Source organism: Hyalella azteca, unplaced genomic scaffold, assembly GCF_000764305.2.
Source record: "Hyalella azteca isolate HAZT.00-mixed unplaced genomic scaffold, Hazt_2.0.2 contig14682, whole genome shotgun sequence".
NCBI classification, from domain to species: Eukaryota; Metazoa; Arthropoda; class Malacostraca; order Amphipoda; family Hyalellidae; genus Hyalella; species Hyalella azteca.
In genome coordinates this window covers 1-26,773 of record NW_025944559.1, presented here as the reverse complement: position 1 = coordinate 26,773, position 26,773 = coordinate 1, and the positions used below count along the sequence as shown (strand labels likewise).

Here is a 26,773-nt window from a genome sequence, read left to right as displayed (position 1 = left end):
ATGGGGTTTGTGCGTTTGTTTGTCATTCCACGCACTTGCGTTAAGTACAATGATTCATTTCCTTCGTCTCTAGATGCACGCTACAAATTTCTAGCCGTCAATTCCCACAGACTTGTTCAATTAATTGGCCCACCGAGCTCCAGTGCGTGCCTGGTCTGCAGAGACACAGCAACATTTCATTTGGTATAATAATTTCATAACGAGAACAAATACGCGACCCATTGAAGATGTGTGAACTGTGATATTACGGAAAATAGATTGAATATAATCTACAGATTTTCTACATTACATCCCCGTAAATAATGATAATCTTAGCTCGGGATAGCTGGTAAGTTCTCGTGAACTCTCAAGTTGTATTTTCTCATGCCTGCACTGACAGTTCATTTTAATTTGAAGTGAAAATCTTGGGGGTACCAAAAACTTTGTGATCATCTTTTGTATTCAGAAACCGATGAAGGAAGGTACGAAAGTAAGTGAAAAAGAACATCACGACGAACGCTCACAAGTTTGATTGCACGAAAACATTGCTACTTGCTAGTAATGCAGGCATGCATCTTTAGAATTATATATATTATAAAATGGTTCATCTGCGCAAAATCTTGATATCGCAAAGTGCGTGCCTTTATTATATCCATAGAATATTTTAAATGCTATTTCAGTTTATCCGTCTTGACAGTGTTTCCTCAACTAGTCACTTCTGTATTTAGATTACATCGCTATAAAACAATGCGGGGATGGTGACTAACTAGTTGACTAGTGAAGAAAATCTAAGCTAACACATTACTACCAATGTCTCCTTAACAATGAAAATCTACTGTAACTCACGGTACATGTCAGCTTAAAATGTTACTCGATAGGGCAAATGGCGCCAACCCTTGAACCATGCGGGTGCAGCAGGAACTGCGATGATCACGTAATGCATAAAAAAGCATCATGAGTCTCAACTTACGTGATGTACACGTGATGTATCCTGGCAGCAAACACTTGTTGATGTATCAAGTCTGTCAATTTAAGCAAGAAAAGGAAGCAGTGGATAACCAGCTTTACAATTCATCAAGGTCATGACATCGAAACAGACGGCAAATACGCACACCTTAGAGTAAACGTCAACTTACGACTCGTGCGGAATCTTATCGAGCTACACAGTTTCAGAAAAAACTTCACGTCAAGAAACACGATTGATCAAAATTAACACAAAACCACTGCATGCGTAATGTCTCTTTGGTCGGTTTCTTAGGTCGGCTAAGATACCTGTCAATAATCGCAACACAAGTCAGCTAAGACACCTGTCGACAATAGCAACACAAGTCAGCTAAGATACCGGTTCATAAGATACCGGTGATAATAGCAACACCAATACTGAGTGCTAATTAGTGTTGCAACGCGTTACTGAGTACGGATAAAATGTTACAACCAGACATTTACAAGCGAGTGCATGTCTGATGGAGGAATGCGGGAGTTCATGTCTGAAAAGAGGGGAGTACACGAATGTCTTATTTAGCTACGCCATAAAAAATTGCACCAATCGGAAATTCTGGTTAACCAATTAAGCAACAAAAATCAAAAGCTTACTCGATAAATAAATGCAATACAAATAAATGATTAAAATACTATATTGAATATGAATTCTACATTCAGCTGCCTGTAGAATGGCGTCCTAACACTCACGGAGACATACAACATTTGTACAACACAGTAATTTCTAACCCATACTCTACTAAGTATTTGATTGCTATTCACCCGAATAAGACAAATACAGCCTACGAACCAGGCTACTGTAATGAATCTGCGCCTGTAGCTACAATTACGTCAAGCTCGGGACAATGGGGGTGCGTGCTGCTGTGGGTATTTTGTCCAGAATTTTCCAATTTAAATGGATATTGAAGTTTTAATTCCCAACGATATCCTCTTGGAACTTATTAGCTTTCTTACAAATAATCTCCAGACTCGGTTGGAGTCAGTTTAACCACTTACCCATACAGTGTCAGCATTTTATACTCACGTTCACAAAGTCAATCCCCAATTTATGCCACATTCACCACATTAACCTCCAGTTCGTACCCTATTCACCACATCAATCCACTCAAACTCATTTCAAATACACCAAATTGACCCCCCCCCAACTCATGCCACATTCACCAAATGGACCCCAACTCCTGCCACATTCACCACATTATTCTCTGGGGCTCAGCGAAGTCTTTCCACCAGAACGTCTTGGTGGCAAAGATGGCGAGCGTCGCCAGGTTGATGGTCAGATAGTAGAGGAACTCCCAGCCAATGTGCGCTACTGGCATGTATTTGACGATGCTGCGTACCTTGCCTCGCAGGTACTTCAAGATACCATGCATAAAGTACCAGCAACAATACAAGTTTTTAAAGTGCCCGCGATAGTTGGAATTTCTACCAACTCCTCTGGTGGATGAGGTCCCTGATTGCCGGCAGAGGGGCGCTCCTCTGAAGCCATCCCGACCAGAAAGATGTCTGGCGGAATTAAAGTCCACTCTAGAGTGACTTCCAGTCATTCTATTCAAATGGGCTCCCGTTCTTGCTCCTTCAGAGGGAATTCTCGTTGAACTTTCCCCTTGTAGGCAGGGAAAACGGGCACTGGCGGAATCTCCATCTGAAGCATCGAGATTATTAAAGCCGAAGTTAGGGCTGTTCTGGATGCGAGCGATGATGAAAGGCAGGATGAAGTAGCGCGGCTCGAGTAACTTCTGCGGCACGAGGCAGAGTGCAACACAAAACACGTAGATCATCTTGAACACGTTAGACCGTTGAGCTAAACTCACGTACCAAATGAGGTATGCTCCGTACATGTAGATGGGAGAAATCAAGTATCTAAAGTAGATGTTGGGTCCGTAGAAACGGTTCCATAAGTAGAATGTGTAGTGACGGTTGTCTGCCAGTAGATACGGGTGCACCAGCGTGTTGTAGTGCACCACACTCAGCACTGTGATGAGCGCCAGGGCGGTGGTCTGTGCGGTAAACATCATAGATTAATTACAGTAATTAATTACATAGATTACTTACGAGAAATATAGCATGATTACATAGATTAATTGATTACATAGATTGCATGATTACATAGATTAATACAAGAAATATAGCATGATGTCTCAATAACAAAACAGATTCTCAATGATCTTTACAATCGAGGAACAGATTTAAATGAATAGTCGACTCCGTAAGAAGTTATGAATTCATAATAATTGAATTAATATCATACTAATTCATTCATTATTCAATAGAAGGGTATTTGAACCTTAGGATTTGCGCAGCAGCGGGACACGAACGGCAGGAAGTGGTTGAGCGCAAGCAGCGGCGAGAACAGCACGTAGAACAAGCAGAAGTAGAACATCTGCAAACAAATGAGAACAGCGCGTAGAACAAGCAGAAGTAGAACATCTGCAAACAAATGAGAACAGCACGTAGAACAAGCAGAAGTAGAACATCTGCAAACAAATTGAGAACAGCACGTAGAGCAAGCATAAGAAAATCTCCGTATGCATGCATCCATTACTTGCTTCTATACATCACTAGGGAATGGTTCTTCAACAAAAATCATATAGGACTACAATTATTAAATGATTATCACAATAATTTATCAACATTCAATTGTTTGGGCCCACTTCATATTTCTTGAATATTTCTAAACCAAATTCTGTGATAATAACTTGGCAACATACAAGTCTACACAGCCAGACAAGACGGACCATAAGTGCCCCTCGCCCCACTCGAAAAACCTGCCGTGCCCCCACAGACCTGCATGAGGTGGAGAGTGGGCTGGTGGGCGGTTCTGTCGCCCACCACGAGGCCGCCGTTGACGCACGCGAAGACGGCGAAAGCGACCATAAGCAACACGTAGGACAGACATGCACGCACCAGCTGCACCACGAAGCGCACCACGCACGCTGGCCCTGCGCGGACCAGCGTCTCAATGCGCCGCGCGAACATCTGCACGAGACGGTGGCAATAATGAAGTGATGCGTCGCGCACACTGCGAGATCGTGGTTAACAATTAAATGGGATCAAGTGATGCATTGATGCTCTCCCATGCAGAAAAGTTATTTCCCGAGAGATTACAATGTAACTGAAATCCTCATGTAATCAAAATAACCTCATTTGATTCGGAATAAAGCCAACACGCAGTGAATTAACGCAGCGTATTGACTGCCACATAACTGTGTAGCAGAATCAATATATATACATCTAGAGTCCGCTTGCTGAGCGATGGCGCACCCACCAGGAATTGCTGTTTGGTGTGCAGGGTGTGCAGAGGAGGGCAGAAGGACTCCTGTAGGAGGGCTAGGGACGCGTCCACTGCACGCAGCAGCAGCAACAGCAACACCCACACGATGTTCGTCTGACGGGCGAGGATGCTCACGGCCCCTGGTCGGCAGTGAGCTCATTCTTAGTTCAATATTAACCAGATTATTTATTGAGATTATTTAATGTTCATGCATTCACTCTGGTTCATCATAAGGCTGCTCATTGCGCCAGCAGGCAATGAGTCATTCAAAATTTCTCTTAGACATCAACAAAATTTCAAATCCAAATTCAGTTAAAACGAAATTCATTTTCAAATGAATAACTTCCACATTGCAATAATCTGCTGACTCATAAAAAGAGACATTCCTTTAGGAATTGCAAAGATGTGAACATAGACTAACCAGAAATACCCCATGCATTAAACAATCAAACAGTCACCGGCGCCACATTTCTGCAATGTTGTATCAACACAAATACATACCTATATATATATATACTTGCAACACAAATATATATTCTTGCAGCACAAATAGAGATACTCGCAACACGAAATTTCTTCACGTTAGTACAAGTGACTAAGAACCCACCAATAGCAGCGGCCATGTTATGGTTTTTGTGGCAGAAGAGAAGTACCATGATGAGCACCAGCATCGTGGAGAGTGGTTCTGTGTAGTACAGCGAGTAGAACCAGAAGAGAGGAGGTAGGAGAACCATCGATACTGAGGCTCCAAGGCAGGACCACTCACTACTCTGTAATGCAAATCAAGCTACACTTCATACTTACACTCGAGAATATCTTCATGCTGGCATAAAACATTTTTTTGGGGAGGAGGGGAACAATTTGTGAACAAATACTTTACAGTAAATTTTTGGATCAAAATATATCATAATCAATCACACAAACAGTTTATCGGCTTTATTGATGAGAGATAATTTTCAAACATTCTTCCAGATCCATGTCCTTGCCTATTTAAATGTCAACTTCTAAATACATTTGAGACACTACTTGATGAAGGATGTGGCATTTAATTCCTGAACGTATCATTTAATATTTAGATGTTAAGTAAAGAATGGTCTTTGTTTACCAGTGAAGATTATACAATCATGATTTGTTACCATTTTGTGTTACCATTTTGTCTAAATAATTTAACCAAGTTTTAATTCAAATAAAATAGAAATAAAGTATGGCTGCCAATAAACCATTTCTGTTAAAAACTGCATAAAATTCAACATGAGAGTGATTTTTAGTAAAACAGAGTAATTGTAGTAAATAAGAGTGATTTAAAGTAAAATTTTAGTATGGTTTTTATTGGAATTTTTTGTTATGGTAGTATCTTCAGATGCTGTACAAGCAGCAAAAGCACAGCTGAGAAAATACAATCTAAATTGCTAACACAATTACCTGTGTGCCATGCATGAAGCACATTAAGCTGTGTAGAGTGAGGAGGATACACGGTGCAACAAGCACGTTTACAAGACGCAACATCAATACACTGCAGATCGTGTCATCTTCACCTGATTCTGACACATCTTTATTCTTCACTACATCCTTATCCTTGAAAATTGTTTTGTCACTTTTAATAAATTGGCCATTATCATCTTCATTGAGGTTGTTGGACCCAATAAACTTATCATCAGGGCTGCCAAATAAATTTTGGTCGCCAGGGTCAACAATTAATTCTGGGTCTGAATTCATTTTGCCAGCACCTGACATCTTTCCATCTCCCTTGCCAAGTATCCAGGATATGGGTCCAGTGATCCCAATGCTGAAGAGGTACAAGCCAGGTAATGTTGTGAGCTTCGGGTCCCACTGCAAAATGGATTGCAATCAAATAAAAAAATGTCTCATATCTTCCACTAAGGAGAAATTAACTTTATTTAAGAAGCAATCATCATCAATCATGCATAATTAGTTAGATTTAGCTTCACTTGCTTACTACAAAAATGGACAATCAAGAAACCCATCATGTAAAAACAATGGAAAAAGAACAACAAATACATCAATTAGGTAGGAGTGTAATAAAATATATTAAATTGAAGACCATAAAAATAATCTTTATCTAAACATTAAACTTCAAACAAACCTCATCAAATTTGCCACTGCAATATTTTTGTGCTTGTGGGATGTGAAAAGCTTCATCAACCACAGGGCTGGGTTGCAACCGGTAGACTACAACCATATACAGGTATGTTACTGAGAACACGGCTGCAACCACACCAAATACAACCACTGCAGGCACTCGATAGTTACAATATTTTCTATACCAACGGGCATGGTAATTATTTAACATGCCAATTGTTTCATTGTTAAAGTTCTCAGATGGATTAGCACAGTTATTGCCATGTAATAGGTTGCTTGGTGGGTTGTTATAGCCATTTTGTGGTGAATGGTTGTTGGAAAAGTTGCAGCCACTCATAGGCAGGTTGCTGGTGGTGCTGGTTGAGGAGACAGCATCACAATGCATTGTCGAGTAAATCTGGTGGCAAGAGCAAAAAAGGTCAATAGGATAAAAGCTACAATAAGTTAATGAACTGTTTTAGTAACAGACACAATAACTCTTTCTTTCATGGGGAAATCTAACAAAATAAAACACATCACTTACTACATGAAAAAAATTTCCTTATACAATTTTCAAAATGGTTATAAATAAATTTACTTGCAAGGTAGCAAGCAAGCACTGTTCGTCGAAAGTAATTTAAATTTTTTGTAGTTATTAAGCTCTATCTCAATTACGATTCCCTCTAAATTATATTTAACATTTCATTGGCAAATATACACAAATTAAAAAAGTTAGCCTCCAATTTGAGAATATATTAAGGAATAAATAATCTGATAGAGAACAAAATCAACAAACCTGGCTGAAATTGTCATCACTTGACTGAGATGTTGGTTGGAAGTGTGCTTCATGAGTCATTCTATGGTGACACACATGCTGATGGTTGACATCACCAGGGAGGAGGTGCAGAGGCTCAAAAGGAGACTGGCGCGGCTGCCCACTGTGGTGATAGTGGCACTGGGAGTCACAAGCACCAGGATATGGAGAGTATGGAGGTGGCGGACTTCGGTTAGATGACCTCATTTTCAATTTAGGTCAACTTTGTTCATGACTTTTCTATTAACAAGTGGCTGTATCCATATACTAAAATTATCACAACTAATCCATAAAATTCATTTTCAATCAATCCCTGCTCTGAAAGAGATGTAAGATGTAAGTAAAACAGGCAGTAATTGTGATCATTATCTATGGCCAGAGGTGGGCAGTAGCACGCTACATGTAGCGGCCGCTACATTTTCAGTAGAGGTAGCGGCACTACATTTAAGGCTATGTAGCGGGAGCGGTAGCGCCCGCTACATATTTAAGTAGCGATACGAGGTTTTGCCGCTACAGCGCTACCGCAAAATTTATAGATAAAGCCTTTAGATTTTACTTAATAGTATTAAATATTATTTAAAAACCAGCATGATACATACATAATATAAATTACAGAATAAAACTGTACGAAAGAGTTCTGTGTAATGTTGTCAACCTCAGCCTGTTTACGCCGATATTGTATTGCTCACACTGTATCTGACCCTTTTCGCCCTCAGGCTAACGGTTGTGCTGAGCGAGCGGTGCAGGTGGCTAAGAGGCTCCTGCAGACGGACGACCCCTTTGCATCTCTCCTGGCCATCAGGAACACCCCGTTAGACGTGACCGGCTGCTCCCCGGCCCAGTTGTTGATGGGTAGACGCACACGGAGTACGTTACCCGTATTGTCAGCCGAACTTGCCCCAAACTGGCCAGATTTCTCCAGAGTATGAGATAGAGATTCAACCGCCAAGGTGAAGTCTGAAGAAAGTTTCAAGAGACAGCACGGTGCCAGACCGCTGACGGAGCTGAGAGATGGTCAGTCCGTCAGAATTAAACTCCCCGGTGACAAAGCTTGGAGCGATTCAACTTCTGTGGCATCGCGATTGGGGAAGAACTCGTACTTGGTACGAAACAGAGAATTCTTGCAAGCTGTCCCGGATGACGTACCAGCGACTGAGGAGCCACGGGAGCAGACCGCTCGGGGCGGGGAGTGTCCTGTCGCGCCGGAGAGGGGGAGTCTGCTGCTGTGGAGCCCTTGCCTCCTGCGCCAGCTGTTGCACCTCAACAGAATATTCCTGTTGCATGTGGCACAAATTTGGACGGCGGTGATTTTATGAGGAAGACTAGGTATGGTAGGATTGTGAAACCTGTTATTAGATATCAGAGTTGATGTTGCCGAATGAAATAAAACTGATCCCTTGTTCGTTTGGAAATAGGAAGTGTATCCAGTTTACATACGTATCAGTTTTAAGTTTTCAGCTTTAAGGTTCAGCATAGTTTCAATTTTATGTCCTAATTGCTCAATAGTTCTTAGTTAATTTTAGGGCTCAATTTGAGGGGGAAGATGTGTAGAGTTAAGGTGCACAACTTTCTATGGAACCATAATAGAGCGAATAATAGCTGATATGCGATGTGTCTGACATCGTTGTCAGTATGCCTTCTATACTCGTCATATGCAGACTGCTGAACCTCGTTCACGCTTGCCAGTATACGTTCTGTGTTACACTGTGTTTCACTGCCAGCGGTGCGCTGTCTGGTTACCTGTACATGGTGCCCCGGTTCGAACTAAATGCAGGATGGCTCAGTATCGTGCTCCAGATCAGTTGAATTTCGACGAACCGAAATGGGACATTTGGAGGAGCTGCTTCATGACATTCAGGAAAGTGACGAAGCTCGACAGCGAAGACGACGAGATCCAGATTGCCAGCCTCAAATATTGTATGGGCAAGGACGCCGAAGATGTTATGAAGACATTCAGCTTGTCAGTGGAAGAGGAGAAGAGCTTTGAGAAGGTCCTCGGTAAATTCGACGAGTATTTTAAGCCTAAACTGAATATTATTCGGCTGAGGCGACAGTTCCAGCGTAGGAATCAGGAGACCGGTGAGACGGAGGAGAATTATTTAAGAGCCCTCTTCGTATTGGCTGGAGATTGCGAATTTGGAGCGACAAAAAAGGAACGAATTCGTGATCAGTTCGTCGCCGGGATAGCCGACGATAAACTTGTGGAGAAACTCGAACATCTTTACTTGAGCAACCGGGATAAATACACTTCGGATCTGGTCATGGAATTCACTCGGTCTTTCTGTGACGTCAAAGTCGGTCGACGCGCGGAGAAGGGAGAAAAGCCCGCCGAATATGTCTGCGTAGTCAGCGGCAATCGTAAACCAGTGAGCAGCAATCGTCACATCGTGTGCGGCCATCCGCGCATCAACTAGGAAGCGACGTCCGAGGATGTTCCTACTGTGGGTTTAGCCATGGTAGAGGTAAATGCGCCGCGTACGGGAAAAAGTGCGATAACTGTGGCAAATTTAACCATTTCACTAGAATGTGTAAAGACACGAATCTTGCAACGAGAAGCCGTCAAGAGGAGGGCAGCAAAGGTTCGAAGTCAAGTGGCCAAATTCTGGAAGCCACCAACGCGTCACAGGCTCCAGAAGACTACAGTGACGACAGCTTCTTCCTTGGTGAATGTAACATTAAGAATTCAGAGCAGTGGCTAGTAGAGTTGAATTTATTTTGTGACTCGTCTACCAAGATTAGAGTGAATTTTAAAATACACAGGAGCTGACGTTAGCCTTTTAGCTTATAATGATTTCTTACAGCTACGACCTAGGCCTGTTTTAGCAGCGGCACGCACGAGATTGCTTACTCCTAGTGGCGAATTGCAGATTTTAGGTATGTGTCAGTGCTAATTCAGGCCGTTATATACAACCGTTCTGATACCAATTATTTCAGGCCGTTATATACAACCAAGGCGTTCCAAGGCCTCGCTGAACTCGTCCAGAAAATTTCTCTACCTGGTAGAGAGCTCGAATTCCTTTTTCAAGCACTAAAGGTTGTAGAATGACAGGTTAATTAGTTTCAAATATTTGCATTGCATTTATAAATTAAAGAATAATGAATGATAGGGTTTGGATGGAATCTTCGTTTACGGTAAAGTCGTTCATCATCGTCCAAGTAGTTCTTGGTGAATAGACACAATATCAGATATCCAGACTGCGATTAATAATGTATTAGGAAACTAGAACCGGTGCTTGCGCTGATTGCCTCAAGAAATTAGTATCGGTTGATTATTTTTAATTCTTTTTATTACCTTTTTAAAATGTATTCTTTCTAGATAAAGAGACCATATTGCACTGTACCGGGCAAACGCTTTTTTTAAACACTTATCTTTGGAAAGCATTTATAAACAGCTGTTAGTCAAATGTACGCTGTCACTGTGAAAGTTTTGACAACGAAATGACGTTTGTTTTATCATATTTCTTCACGCTGAGCTCCCGTTACTGTCTGAAGTCATTCTTTTCAGAGATGCTTTCTGTCCCATTAATCATATTTATTATGTTTACTAATGGAATGCTGTTTAATTCGATATATATTCCTGTAGATATCAGGAAGGGTTGGTATTAAGAACAACCGAACGAAGATATTACACGCCCGTTGCAACGATACCACAAGTGAAAACCTTTCATTTAGGTATTCATTTCAGCGACAAATTGCATTTTTGCAAGATAAATGTAGCACATTTTTAAATTTGATTACCACTAGAAAGCTTTTCTTCCAGAACTTCTCAATTTAGAGTTTTAATGTATTATATGTTTAGAAAATTTTCTCGTTCATTCATTTGAAGAAATTTTTTGCATGTATGACTGAACGAAATTGCTGTTTGAAAGCCAGGTGATATTTCATTATTACTCACGGAAGGCAGAAAAACATCCTTATATGTTCCAAATAAAGTGCACGAAAGAAAACATTTATTGCGGAAAAATTTGTTTAGTATGATAGACATTTTTAAATACTACACTTCATGGCAACGTACCTCCATTTACATCAAACAATAATACTAAATTATATGAATAATCTTGTTTCAATGTATAAAAAGCGCACCAGGTTTAATTGCGTGATGTCTTGACTTACCGAGCGACTTCAATGCCACCTCATCTATTCAATAAACTTCTTCAGTAGCGGCGATCACCTGGGAGATAATGCATGAAGGTTTACAAATATTACTTGGTAAGTACAGGCTCCTGCAAGTGTTAGGTATAAACTCAAGTTGGATTATAAGTTGAATATAAACTCAACTTTCTAGCGTTATTCCATTGTTCAAGTTTACTTGAAAATACGGTCGTTTTAAATACAACAGCTTTGTCCTAATAAAAGTATTAATGTCACTCATTTGCTCAAGTCGCAAATTCACTTGAACTTCTAGAGCCAAGAAAAGTTCGCTACACTTCTTTGTCTGTAATTTATTTTTAGATTTGGGTTTTAATTTCGCTTATATATGTTCGAGTGTAGCAACCATAATGGCAGTCTAGAATTTTCGAGACACTGAAATGTTTTCCTGAAGATACAGTGAATTTTGTTTGTAACTTTTTGGCTTATAAATTTTGAATTTGTGCTATTCCTGCAATTGGACGCAGTTATTGCTCTAATTGGTACGATAATAAATGCAAAACTCACATTTCTTTAACTCTGAAAAATGGTTATTCAAGGACTCGCTTAAATTCCTGATTGAATATTGGAACGAAGCGATGCCTGTTTTATGAATGGGAAGTTGATGTAGTAATCCGAATTTCTGAACGTCGTCTTACTCGAATAAAAATTTTTTTTCGCCACGTGACCCATCTATGAGGCGAACATGGATTGGTCCAGTAAAAATGATATCTTCTCAGCGGATACAGGCAGTATGATGCTGGCAGTTTTAACTAGTTGTAGCGCTGCACACATCCTGTTCTTCTATATCGGAATCATGTACAGGCAAATAAGCATCAAACTGCAACTTTCGCCTGCTTTTTAAATGTGATTTACTGTTTTATAATTGTCTCGAAGTATTTTAAAGTCATTTTTTTGTCCATGATTTCCCTCATTTTCCCGCAATCTATGAAAATCTACGGGAAAAGTATCGAACATTTCACTATATATCCAGAGCATCCCATATACACGCAGCCGCTTAGATTACCTGCTATCCATATTACTAATAAGCGACAAGTTTCAGGAATTCTATACTCTTGACAAGGTATTCGCATGTTGTATCTGATCTCTTGCGTAAAATTAAGATACTTTTGATGTCTGATCGAAATTAAAAATTACAATAATTTAAAATGTTTTTTAGGCTATTATCGATTGCAAGAAAAACTCGAAAATACGTGCTTCAAATGCTTTTGATTACCGATTTATTCATTGGAAGTGCTTGATAGGTTTCATCTTATAACTTTCGGCCGTCACACCACCCTGCATCAGTTTGAAGCAGTTACATTGCTAATGCTAATCGTAGTTTTCTATGGACGAGGTTTGACTTCGATCCAATACTAAACTTTCATTATTGGAGCTCGAGAAAGTTTCTAGAGATCGAACATAAGAACTAACTGACCTCGTTGAGCATGGTTCTGTAAGAAACTTTATTTCAGATCTGTTCTCTGATGACAAGCGAGAGAAAGAAATATTAGTTTGTGATAGAATGCCAAGCGAGGGTACGAAGATTTGGTACGAATCTCTTACTAAATCGTCCGATTTATTGGTCGTGCGAGAACGAGTAAGTTTCACTTAAAATGATGTGTTGTTGCGAACATATATTACATCTAACTAGCAAACAAAATGTCTTCTATATCTTGAACAAAATGTCAATATCAAAACAAAATGTCTTCAATACCGCGAACAATGTCGAGAACAAAATGTCTTCAATATCGAAGGACCAAGCAAGCTACTGACAAGGGTCCATGACATTTTGAGCACAAATTAACATCAGGAAAAGTTGTATTATTCGCCTTAGGAAAAGTTGTATTTGTATGTATAGCCTGACGACACGTTGCTTAGAGACACTCGTTGCTAGAGGTACACGAGCAAGGCCTCCCTATATTATTGGTCTCTGCGGTACGGCAATGTTTTTATAAGCATATCTCACAAGCAATTGTATGCATATATAACAATATATATAGCATTTCTTCAAAACAATTGAATTAACAATGTTTTTATTATTATTTTCACATGGTACATAATTAATATTAGGAATGCATACAAACTCGATGCAGAGACATTCAGGACAACAATATTTTTCTGTTTTCAGACGCTAATAATATGAAGTCCGAAGCTTCATTTCTGAACATGAATTAAAAGCAGGCAATAAAGAAGCAGGCACATGTTCATAGGATTGAAAATACACATGTATTAGATTTTATATATTAACGACGAAAAAAGTCCAACGCACAAATTATGGTTCTTGTTCCCAGCTCATTGACATCGAGTAAATTGTATGAGTTATACCTTGTCATGAACTGAGAAAACTAGAAGGCGCAAGAAACCGTGGCGAAAGAAAATTATTATTGAGGGAACTAAATAAAAGGCAGAACTGAAGATGAGATGAAGAAATATATTCTTCAGAGAACTAAATAAAAGGCACAACTAAAGAGAAGATGAAGAACGATATTATAGAGAGAACGAAATAAAAGGCACAAATAAAGATAAGACGAAGAATGTAACTTTTCATAAATGCAACGTTTTCTTATTGCGGAGGACGGTGTTATAAAACACGGTTTTGATCGAAAAATATCAGAAATCAAATTCGATCAAATTCGAAGATTGGGATATCTCAAGCAAGGCCAGACTGAGCTGCTTGCTGAATGACATACATATGTATAAATTAGCCACACCACAACAGCAGTTAAACCTGGCGTTTCTCACGAGGTTACATGTGACAATCTGTAAGTACAACCAGCGCGCTAACCTGACTGGGTAGGATGGAATTGCTCGGTGATGGTAAGTAGGATACCCAACTGACTGAATGTATGCATCGGCAGAGAACTGATAAATGTTATGGCAGCCAATTAGCCAAGCCTTCAGCGCATGAAAATTAATAAGGCTCTGAATGACAAACTTTTAATGACGTAGATGAAAGAGAAATTTATCACTTAATTTCAGGCTCACTCTTTCCAATCTAATCTGGTCCTGTTACGTCCAATGTAGCAAGGTTAGTAAATAAGCCTGAATGTCAAAACATTTAGATTTTTCTCCCAGTTTGAAAAATAATATTATTAGTTACGATATCATTGTTACGATAGATATTCACACAGCACGAACCACATGCTGTACGACAGATATTCACTCCATCTTGTTCTAACCTTGATCGCATCCTGGAAAAATGTTATTAACTGAAATAAATTATTTAAGCTTTCGAAAACACATGAAAAAATTTTATCAATCACTAAAGACAGGGACCTAAGAAACTAGACTATCTCTTCCTCAGAGAAGTCCTCGGTCAGCCTGCTGACTGGAATAGATTTCGATTCATAATAATAACATTAGCGGTTTCAGCGTTAGTTAGGCGGTAGGCCTGTCGCCGATTCTTAACATCACAGAACATTCACAGCATTTTGCGGTCTCGAACTCGCAACTCACTGCTACAAATTCTGCTGTGCTTAACCGCCCGACCTCCTCGCCGATTCTGACCAGAAACTGGCGCACAGAGCTGGGATCGAACCAGCACCTCTCTTCGCCAATCTTGGTACTCTGAACTGTAACAACTGGGCCACCCTGCCCTGGATTTGCTGGATAATAAATAGCAGCGCCACTACCGCTGATGAGGCGTTGACGAGTCGTTTGCCAAACTTAGGATGACGTGAACATCTGCTCCGTGACGACAAGTAATGTAAATATCTGCTCCGTGACGACAAGTAATGTAAATATCTGCTCCGTGACGACAAGTAATGTAAATATCTGCTCCGTGACGCTGAGTGATTAGAAACCTGATGTATATATCATCGCTGGGTTCGGCGTGGCCGAAGTTGGTATCTGGCTGGACCGGCTTCTTTACTTCAATTACTTGTAATTGGATATTGATTCGGACTCATTGGTTCATCACAGGCCGCTCTTATCGAGAATAATTCTCGCTGAATTTGGCGTGCGATTCAGCATCAAAATAATCCGGCAACTCAACGAGAAATTCTTCGCTAAATCAAATATTTATGGCCTGGGGTCCGGCCCTAGCCACGCATTGCTCGCCGTGTGGCCTTTATTGGCCGCGGCCAAAAATGCGGGCGCGACGCACCCAAAAGTCGATTGGATGAAAGTATGCGTTTTCCTGAGACTGCGAATTTTGATCCACTGGTCAAAACTGGTTGGTTTTGGTTGATACCAGAATAGCGGACTGTTAATTTTTTGGATCTAAAGAGTCATGAATGTTTCGTAGGCAACTGGCATTTGCATTAAACTTATACGAGTAATTCATTATGATATATTCAGATGACATATTAACTTCAGTAAATAATTGTTACAGAAATCAAGTGAAGAAATAGTACAAGAAATTCTCTGGGGTGACCTTGTCCGTTTCCAATGGTATGAAGTTGTGGCCTAAATTCGGGGAATGTAAAATACCGAGTGTCAAATACAAATAAAATAAATGTTCACTAAAAGATGACTTTTCTGTATACCGCAGCAGCAATAACACATACCAGATTCAGGTCGTCTCTACTTAGTCCGACATAAAGTTAGTATATTATTTTCATGCATGGTACTGACTATTGGACGGCGAAGAGCATTTCAAACAAGCAAGTACTTAACATCATTTTAGTTGTCATCTGGCAGTGAGTTCTTGATTACAGATTAATTATAATGAAGTCGCTGGCAACATATTTACGGCAGAATCTTTTTATTGCTCATGTGACATGTCAGGTCCAAGTCCGCCCGCTCTCGTGCGTCGCTGCCACACTTATCATAAATTTGCATGGGTGTGAACTGTCGATGACACGGCTTGATATCTTGATTATCGGTTAATATTCCAATTAAAAGCCAATATCACGAAAATGAAACTCCAAACTTTTTTCGTTCTTTAAAAATTTCAATCAGCCTCCAATTTTCCACTTGATCGAAAATTATAGATCATTTTGTGACTAGTGAGCGGAAATTTCATGATTATTAAGTAGATGGTCAGGTACCCAGTACACTGTATGTGAGCAGCTTTCACAAGACAATTAGGGGTTAAATTAAAATAATATTATGGGCTAAATTGAAACAACATTAGGGGTTAAATTAAACCAACATTTAAGTTAAATTAGAACAACATAGGGATTAAAAAATTAGGGGTTAAATTAAAACATTAGGGGGTTAAGTTTAACAACATTAGGGGGTTAGGTTGAAGAAACATTAGGGGTTAACTAAATCAACATAAGGGGTTAAACTAAAACAACATTAGGGGTTAAATTAAACCAACATTAGGGGTTAAACTAAAACAACATTAGGGGCTTAAATAAAAAAAACATTAGGGGATAAATTAAAGCAATTTTAGGGGTTAAAATACAGCAATCTTAGGGGTTAAATTAAAGCAACATTAGGGGTTAAATTAAAACAACATTAGAGGTTAAATTAAAGCAACATTAGGGGTTAAATTAAAGCAACATTAGAGGTCAAATTAAAATAAAATTGAGGGTTAAAATAAAGCAACATGAGGGGTTAGATTAATACAACATTAGAGGTTAAATTAAAGCAATATTAGGGGTTAAATTAAAGCAACATTAGGGGTTAAATTAAAGCAAAATTAGGGGTTAAAATAAAAACAACATTAGGGGTTAAATTAAAGCAATATTAGGGTTTAAATTAAAACAACATTAGGGGTTAAATTAGCCCTTGGTAAGGTCAGCGTGTGGCAGATATACGAGGGCAGCGTCCGCTCAGCGGCAGTAATTTATTGACTGTTTAATTTCATACTAATTGCCGACCTCGCAAGTACAGCCTGTGTAGAGTTAAGGTGCACAACTTTCTATGGAACCATAATAGAGCGAATAATAGCTGATATGCGATGTGCCTGACATCGTTGTCAGTATGCCTTCTATACTCGTCATATGCAGACTGCTGAACCTCGTTCACGCTTGCCAGTATACGTTCTGTGTTACACTGTGTTTCACTGCCAGCGGTGCGCTGTCTGGTTACCTGTACATAAATAATTAGCCAGATCACCATTCCAAATTTCAGACTTGTATCTTATTTAGGAGGAGAGTTATTGGTTGCCTTCATTGTTAAGAACCCTCATAGGGATTAACGCGCCTGGCGGCCGCTCCACCGGCCTCTTAACCGTATTGTTCAACCACTGTGTTTTTCTGACTCCACTGAGCTTTATCTTAGGTACATACGCATCAACTTCAGACATTACCATGTTCCTGCTGAATGACCACGACTCAGCCGCATTCATGTCCCTAATACTGTCCGAAATGTTCGCTGCTTTCGCTGATTCACGAAGTTTAACATAGTCGCCTTTCGCAAAGTAGAAACGTTCACGCTTCCGAGGTGTCTTTTCTGTATAGCACTTAATTCTGAAGAACAGTGAATGGTGGTGACTTTTGCCGAACGGAGCCTCGTGGCGAAGCTCATCTGCCATTGATTCTTCACTGATAAACATTAGGTCTAGAATATTTGGAGTCTAATTACCTCTAAAATGGGTTAACTCGGTGATGTGCTGGAATAAAAATGAGTCTCTCACAGACTCCATGAACAAGGATGAAGGGTGATTCGCATCCCTTGGAGAGGATCCATCTGCCCAATTTATTTCTGTTTGGTTAAAGTCACCAACGATTAACGTATGTGACCTGCAGAAAGTCATGCTCGGTAGAACACTGTTCAGTACTTTATCGTTATCAGAGAAACTGTGATCTATACACACCTATAATGAGGCTATCCCTGGTTTTTAGAGTAAGTTCGCACCACACTGATTTTCTAGCTGATTGGTGCTCTGCTGATAACTTAACTTGTTGGGCCCCATAAAAGGTTCTAACCCACAGAGCTACACCGTACTGCACTGCTCCTCGTTTCAGTTATAAAAACAATCAAAACCAGGCAGCTGATATTCAACAGTAACAATTCAAAACCACCCACCCCCCAGCCGCCCCCGTGATTTTTAGGGAGTGTCTCTGTAATACAAATAATGTCAATACACTCTTTTGCGATCACAGTTAACAGTTCATTTCTTTTGTTCAAAATGGAATCCGAGTTCGTGCAGAAACATTTTAAAACTTTTTGTGCACTTCCATATTGATGAATGAGTGAACTTTTTACTTTATTTACAGAACTGGATAGAACCAAGACAACAATGTAGTCAATACATTTTCTTGCGATAGAGAAGGTTGTGGACTACTCCTCGATATGGACTACATCGGGCTCACAACTATGACATTAAGCCGACGTCTCACGTGCCACCTTCAGTCTGGTGGACCAAGGAACCACCTGATGGAAGCCCACAACGAGACCATCACTCGTACGGTGCTGGAAGAATGCACCAGCGTCGTCGTGAGATGCCCCGACGCCAACCGACTCGCGATAGCTGAGGCCCTCATCATTAAGGATAGGACCCCAGCCATCAACCTACAAGCTACTGGATTTGTCAGAACGTTGAGGCTGTTTTCGGAGTAATTTTCGGTGTTTTAATTTTTGATTATCTGCATACTTTTGTAATTTTGTGATTATTTCTACCAATTTGATTTTTTAAGAAGTATCCTATTTCATGATTTTATACTTATGTCGATCCAAATTCCATCACTCAATGCGTCTTGTAACTTGATAATGAATGATTGATACATTCGAAACGTCATTGAAGAAATAAAAATGTCCATTGGTACTCTGATTTTCGATTTACTCCACTTTGGCTTGGGGTAAAAAATGTGCAGCGTTTGTAGCTGGTGGAATTTACTTAATAAATCATTGGACTGCCCCGAGAGCAGGAAAACAAAATACAAAGACGAAAACAATAGACATTTTCAATAAAATTTTGACAAATGACTAATCAAGAACAAAGCAAATTGGAACGTAGAGGAAAATAGTGAACAATAGGTAAATGATTCAAAATGCTTGGCAACTAAACGTAACTTACGTTGGTTTTTCAAAGGGAGCTTAAACGAAACAAAATTGCGAGTGACTACGGACACGATGATAGTTCATCTGTCTAAGGCGGCTGCAAGGTGAATGGATTCCTACAATACGATAGGCCTGGACGCCTCTAATCCGCCGAGTCAATGGTTCTCGGCACAGTCATTGCATTTTTTGAGTCCCCAGATCTGATTGAGTTCCTGTAAAAGACGTTTAGGAAAAATTTATGGCCGGACTCGCGGCCGCTCTTTCTGAATTCAGTGAACAAGGAATTTCTCTCAAAGTAATGATCTTAGCTCGACGAAACTTGGTACACGTATTCATTATGACCTAACAGTGATATTTAGCTCGTGAAATTTTTTGGAATTTCACCTTCATTCATGAGCTATATGGCGATACGCGCTGAAATTCGTAGTGAGCAAGACATTTCTTGTGAACTGCTTTACAGATCTGAACGAAACTTTGAATATATAAACCTAACCTCCCATCGGTGATGTTTAGCTCATGACTATTTTTTTAGATTTTGCCTTCGTTCGTGAGTTTCTCCATTTGTCCCTCATTCGTGATTAAAACAGCAATATGTGCCGAAATCCGCAGTGAGCATGACATTTCTTCTAAAATACTGAAAAGATTTGAACGAAGCTTCTCATATGAATACCTAACTCCTCTGATGTTTAGCTCGTGAAAATTTTTTTAGTTTGTTTTCGTTCGCGAGTTATACAGATATAAGGAGAAGCGACCGTCATTTCTCAGCCCGATTTCAAACTTGTATTGACCACTTCGAATTTCGGCAAGTATAGCTGTTTAAATCACGATTTAGGGAAAAATGGAAAAAACTCGCGAACGACGGCAAAATCTATGAAATGTCATGAGCAAAAAAATCACCGTTGGGAAGTTTGGTTTGGATATTCAAAGTTTCGTTCAAATCTGTTCAGTAGTTTAGAATAAATATCATGCTCACTGTGAACTTCGGCATGTTTCACCATATAACTCACACAAATGAAGGTGGAATTCCAAAAAATTTTACGAGCAGTTAAAATTTTACACCACCACCGTTAGGTCCCAATGAATACGTGTACCGAGTTTCATCGAGCTACGTTCATTACATTGGGAGATATTCCTTGTTCACAGAATTGGGAGATTTGCCGCGAGACCTGCCGTAAATTTGTCCGGGACGTCAGTAAAAGGTCCCTGTTCGTTTTTATAAATCCTAATGAAATATAATTTAGAATCATGAGCATAGTATACCACGATTATAACGCCCGTCACTAGAAGATTCATCAGTACGGTCACAGTTCTCGTCAGAAGAAACGATACGGTCACAACAATCAACCGCAGTAAACCCACAAGAAATCTACGGCCAGACTGACCGTGAGACATCTATAGATCAGCGAGACACGACGGCTATGGAGCAAGAACGACCGCGGCAGCGGGGATGAGCGGCGACGGACACGGTACGGCCGCTGGAAATTCTGCCGCAACGCGTGCAGTGTGCGTGCATTATGCGGTCGTTTACGACAGCCGTACGACTCAACGGAACTGCTATGGATCAATGTTTCTGGTAAATAGAGAAGTTTTAGTGATGTTAACTGATAGGTTCTCAATTTTGATTGTGTTCAGATTCCTTTTTCGTGTACTAGAAATTTTTTGTTAACGTAGGATGTGAACTTAAATTTTCCAATTTAATATGAAATTTATCAGTGTTTCATTACAACCCTCTCTCTGTACGATACGCCGTAACCTATTCATGCGAGAACCTAGTCACGTCACTCTGTACCAATCTGACGAAATTAAAGCGATGGCCGATATAATAAAAGTATAATAACTGTAAAAATCTCACAAGTACATAACTTTGAAAAACTCATTTTTTTAATGAGCACGGCACAACGCAATTGTATGGACAGGTTTTACTAAATACAGTGTGAATACTCAGTGTTTTATTTAAACGGAAACCCTTCCATGACCGTGTCGAGATACGAGTACAGTGAGAAAAAACTAGTCCCCCAGTAATGCTTCTGTGGATGCTGTAAAATGTGTATGTGGATGCTGTAAAATCGCATTTTTCCACAATTTGATGACAATGAATGTTATCGGTAACAAGAATACCTCAAGAGCTGTTGGTATTAATAGAAGTTAAGCTAATCGGTAGGCCCTTCACATTAGACCAAATGTAGATACATCCTGGGACAGCAGTCGCCTAAATTATCTTTGTTGTCAAAAGCTGCTGTTTATTTAGATTTTTATGCGATTTAATATTTTATTACATTTCCCTAATTATTATTTATCGTTAATCTCACATGGCTGAGGTCGCCCAGTAACCTTAGCTACCGGGCTTTGGGGCGCAGCAGCCGTACGGTGAGGCGAGGAGAGGCGCCCGAGGGGCAGTCGTGCCTTGCCAGCCGCGAGGTCAGGGCACTGGCCTCTGCTGCCTTAATTAACTCGTAGTTTATTTTGCCAGGACTTGGATTTCGCCTCAGTTAATTCTAAAAGACGGGGTTACTATGCACCCATAATTTGTTGATTTTATAAATTTTATTCTAATTTGCGAATTTATAACGCGCTGCTGTACTTTTCTAGATATTATTATTTTGGTATTTTTTGTAAATGCAAATTTATTTTTTTCGAAACTAGTTTATACGCTCTGCCTCTGGTGAGAAACAGTAGCGACCACAGAAGTTAAGAGTGTGATATTAGTCCTGAGAAACATAATCGTAATAATAAAATGGGTAGGGCGATGTTGATATTCAACGTGAGCTGTTTGGAGAAATATTTTCGTTTTCTTATTAGAAATCATAAACTTCATGTTTTACATAACGATCATTGGTCATGTTCTTCCTTACAGAAAACTTAAACTAAAACAGATATAGCATGTCGGTAATGATAATAATGTGCTTTTAAAAAGTACTTTTTGAAGACTACAGCTCTAAAGAAAGAGGCCGGTGTCTCTGATGTTAAATATGTACAATGGATTATTTACTGTATTTTTAAACAGTAAAAAAATGTTCTGTCAATTGTTTATTTTCAATTTTCTGTCATGCATTGACAATTCAACAATTTTTTATATTTTTTTATTCTGTCAATTGGTTCATGCATTGTCTCCGACTTTACGCAAGTGTGCAATATTTCAGATCGACTTGACAGGTAGAAGTGCGTTATATATAAATAATAAGATTTGTAGCAGACAGGAGAAGTGTAGTAGACCCTCGCTCCAAAAAAATCAGGCCCCATAACTGCAGAATTCATACCACACAACAGAAAATTTTGGTGAAAAATTACGCTCTATATTAAAGTTCCCCGTTTTAAATTCTGAACCTACATATATAGAAGGCCCATCAAAAAATCATATAACCATGCCTCCAGTGATTCGCGACTTACTGAAAGAATTCCTGCTCAATTATAAAATTTTTTCAAACGAAAAGTTCGAACCCTTAAAGAGAGTAGTTTTTACGCTGTATCATCGATGAATGAAAAACACTTACCTTCAAATATATTATTATACCAGAATTTTTGATGAACTGGAAAAAGTTACCAAAATTCTGTTTGAATCAGTAAAAGATTCTTGAACGCGATCTTGTCCTCTTGTTCTACATCACGGTTTAGTATCACACAAAACATGAATCTGAACCCTGGTGGAAAACATAGGATCTTAAGTACTCTTGGTATGTCCTAATTCGTTATTGAATTTGATTTCAGCTACAAACTAAATTTTGGGTTCGGTTTAAATTAGGTATAGAGTGAATTTTTATGACGAATAAATTAAATAAAATGATGTATAGTGTAATAGAACCGTTCAAAATCTAAATATAATACCTTTACTGCAGGGAATTAAATTGAACGGAAAGCCAATAACTCTCTTCTTATCTACCAGCAGACTATTCGATTATTGCTTAAAATAACAAATAAAGATCCATTGAGTAGAGTCGATCATGCTGAAGGTGTCGGTGAGAGCCGCAGTAGCGGCTGTGACCTTTATTCTACTTCTTGACTTCTGCGCATCAACTGAAAACATCCCACGAAAATGGGTACCTTTCTCGGCAAATATCACAGGTCTGAGCAGTTCCAACGTCTCTGATGTTGATGTTAAACAGGAGCTTCTGTGTAGCATTTTAGCTACTAATGACGGAAAGGCGAACCTCTTCTGCTTCGGACCAAAAGGCTGTGTTTTCGGACACGTTTACCTACCGGACGTTGAAGGAGAGCAAACCCCAGGTTACAACTGCTCCTATTCCCACGGTATGCATCACAAAATTATTATCTTTTAAGTGAAACTTTGATTATTTCATATATAAATATATTAACTATCATATTCCTATATATGTCATGTTATGGTTTGTTGCCAAGAACTTACAGTTAGCAAATAAGTTCTCATTCAGTCAGAAGCGACGCGTTTTCATCAAGTCTTTCTGACTCATTCCAGCTACATGACCAATTCGGTCCTCTTGATTGTGTCCATACTTTGCCAGCTGTTCTCAAGAAAGTAGGTTCTGGAGCAGAAGTGCATCCGTTAAACCTATTAAAATTACATATCTTCCCGGACCAGCCGAAATTAGTCGTCCAGACATTTTCACTTCTAAGTGCGAATTTGAAACTACCATACTACCATACCATACGTGGCATATGTATTTGAAGTGATCTTAAAGCTTCTCTGTAATTCGATATAGTAAATAGACACTACACATAACACGTTTAAACTATTCCCCATGCCTTCGTCTCGATGTTTTTCGGACGTACATATTTTACGGAGAAAAGTGGTGATTTTTGTACGCATGTAATGCATTCGGTTCTTAGCGTCCTGAAAACATGAGGTTTGGTGTTTGTAGTCTTTAAAATAAAAATGTTTTAGTCGTGTTCATAGTTTAGAGTCTCACATTAACACTGAAAGATGCAAATTATTGATGTCGGAGCGTAATGTATTGAGAAAGAAGCTTCAGCTAACAGGAATGTTTCTTGCAATTCCGCAGTTTGCCCTCACGACAACAAAACTCTCCGCGAAGGAGAAAAGGTACCTGAAACTTTCTGCCCGAACCTGAACCTGACGTGCACCAAGCGTGGCATGGTCAACCTAGCTAATGGTAGGTTCCAATGAGAATCAGAAATAGAAACGAAGCCTTTAATTTTAAGTCGATCCCACCCAAAGGTTTTGTTCATAGGTATATATTCTGCCTATGAATATGATATGAATCTGCCTATATATCAAGTTTCTCAAATTGGATGGGATGATAATAAAATATAAGTTGCAATATCATCGCTCGAGCCGAAAAAAAATCAAACACACCGAAGTGCTTGAACGAAAATGTGTTTCATTTGCGCTCTAACTACTTGCGAGAGAGCGCTTCGTAATCGATCGGGTTTAAAAGAAATATAGCTAGCTAAACTATATTCATCAGTAAGTTCAGTTGTTGTGCGCGTGCACTTATGTGGGTCACCTTACCCAGTTAGGCCCGGGAATATGGTATATCAATATCATTAGTGCTATGTTTGCTCACTATTTGTACGTATTGTGTTCATTTGTGAGACACTATTTATTCAATATGATTCTTTTGTTTTCTGAGTGATTAACCGAACTCTGATATTCATTTCCGTTCATATCTGTTGAACAATTCGTATTGTATTCCAAGGTGTACCGCCGCTGACAAGCTGCACTCCGCCCTTCGTGCAACACCCGTTCGGCTGCATGTACTTCAACAAGACAGCATCGCTGACGCTGTGCGCAGCGAGGGCTTACTGCCAGTCCCTTGGAGCGCAGGTGGCATCCCCCACCACACATGACAACTACCTCGCTCTGGTGGCCTACCTTACAGCGACTTACGGTAAGAAATTAAGGCTTCATGGGCCTTAAATGTCCCATTCACGGACGCTCCAACTCTGAACTCGGCACACTGGGCGAACTTGGCTCGAGCGCAGACACCGGTCAAGTTTAAGGTGCCGCCGTGCCGGTAACGACTAGGTACCGGCACGGCGGCACCTTAAACTTGTCTTGTGTCGAAGCTTATTTGAAGGATAGACACCAAGCGGTGAACATTTGGCATTTGTCTTATCTACTTGCCGCCAGTACTGTCCCCGTGTAAAATCACCTTATGACAACCAGAGGTCAAGTCTTGCTTTAATCTACGGAAGTTTCACCTACCTTTGGGCTCTAAGTGATTATATATAATACTAGAAGACTAATTCAAAAATGTTTGGGGTAGCGATCAATGAAGAATTAATATTTAAACCGACGTACATCTCGAAAATGTTAAAAAAAATTTACATACATTTATCTTAATGTCTCCAAATTGAAAATAATTAGCCAGGATAGCATTCCAAATTTTAGACTTGTATCTTATTTATGAGGAGAGTTAGTGAACCGATTCATAGTTAAGAATCTCCATAGGCAACTATCGTGGCTGAGCGCCTTGACGCATAGTCTTAAATTTAAAAACGGTTATTATTTTTAACTCCATCAGCCAATTACTAACAGTTTGTTGAGCTTAACTTACCAATCGCAGACAAGGAATTGGCTTTACCTATTGTAGAATAAATAAAAATAAATAAATATAAAAAATATTTTAAAAAACCACGTTTTTCTGTTTTTTAGAATACTAAAAGTAGTGAAATAAAACAAATAAAAAAACTTTTAAAAAACCACGTTTTCTTAACGGGCAAAAAAGAAAAACATTTACTCATACATAACATTTAAGTTATGTAAAATGTTATGTAATGTTATGTAAGAGTAAATGTTTTTCTTTTTTGTCCGTTAAGAAAACGTGGTTTTAAAAGTTTTTTTATTTGTTTTATTTCACTACTTTTAATTTTGTAAAAACCAGAAAAATGTGGTTTATAAAAATATTTTTTATATATATTTATTTTCTACTTTTTAGTTAGCAATTTTAGCAATTCAAATCAATTTCCAGGGTTGGCAAGTGTGGATGTTTGAGAAAAAACTCAATTCCAAACCGTGAATTTTTAGTGTTTTTTTTATTAATTTTTTTTCCAAAAAAAAATTTTTAATTATTATAACTGATGATCAAATCTTGAATTGTTAGGCAACATAAGCATGCATGCCAAATTTCAAGTTTCTAGGATCTTCAGAAGTGCTCTAAATTAAGGTTTGAATTTTTGATGACAGACAGACACGAAACGTCAAGAAAAACGTGGTAATAATAAAAAACGTGGTAAAAAGTCAGTTAATTTATTTAACAATTTTTAGGTATAAACTTATTATTTCTGATGATCAAATCTTGAATTGTTAGGTAGCATAAAAATGCAAGTCAAGTTTCAAGTTGCAATGATCTTCAAAAGTGCTCCAAATTAAGGTTTGATTTATTGAAGTACTTTAAATTAAGGTTCGATTTTTTGATGACAGACACCATCAATTTGAAAATCGTAATTTTTTTTAATTATTACTTTTAATGATCAAATCTTGAATTGTTAGGCAGCATAAGCATGTATACCAAATTTAAGTTTCTAGGATGTTTAGAAGAGCTCTATATTAAGATTTGACAAGGAATTTAAAAGCAAAGAAAACGCCAAGAAAATTCACCATATCGATATTGAAAACGTTTCGGAGTCCAGCTCCATCATCAGTTCGACTAAACTAAAAATGAATAAAA

At 39.0% G+C, this 26,773-nt stretch overlaps 2 protein-coding genes across 2 annotated transcripts; one reads left to right on the top strand and one right to left on the bottom strand.

The window, feature by feature from the left end:
• Window positions 1-425: 425 nt before the first annotated feature.
• Window positions 426-7,460, bottom strand: LOC108672751 (dol-P-Glc:Glc(2)Man(9)GlcNAc(2)-PP-Dol alpha-1,2-glucosyltransferase). The gene is made up of 8 exons (XM_018160473.2): window positions 7,125-7,460; window positions 6,354-6,746; window positions 5,672-6,079; window positions 4,857-5,019; window positions 4,244-4,389; window positions 3,763-3,954; window positions 3,263-3,358; window positions 426-2,975 (listed from the first exon to the last, which is right to left on the bottom strand). Exons 1-8 carry the CDS (start codon window positions 7,347-7,349, stop codon window positions 2,166-2,168), a joined length of 2,433 nt encoding a protein of 810 aa, XP_018015962.1. The 5' UTR covers window positions 7,350-7,460; the 3' UTR covers window positions 426-2,165.
• A 15,613-nt stretch (window positions 7,461-23,073) lies between these two features.
• LOC125179045 lies at window positions 23,074-24,991 on the top strand (the record flags this gene model as incomplete). The annotated part of the gene is made up of 3 exons (XM_047884142.1): window positions 23,074-23,414; window positions 24,143-24,253; window positions 24,800-24,991. Coding segments are annotated over exons 1-3 (610 nt in total), but the record flags the coding sequence as incomplete, so codon positions are not given.
• Between the last annotated feature and the right edge of the window lie 1,782 nt (window positions 24,992-26,773).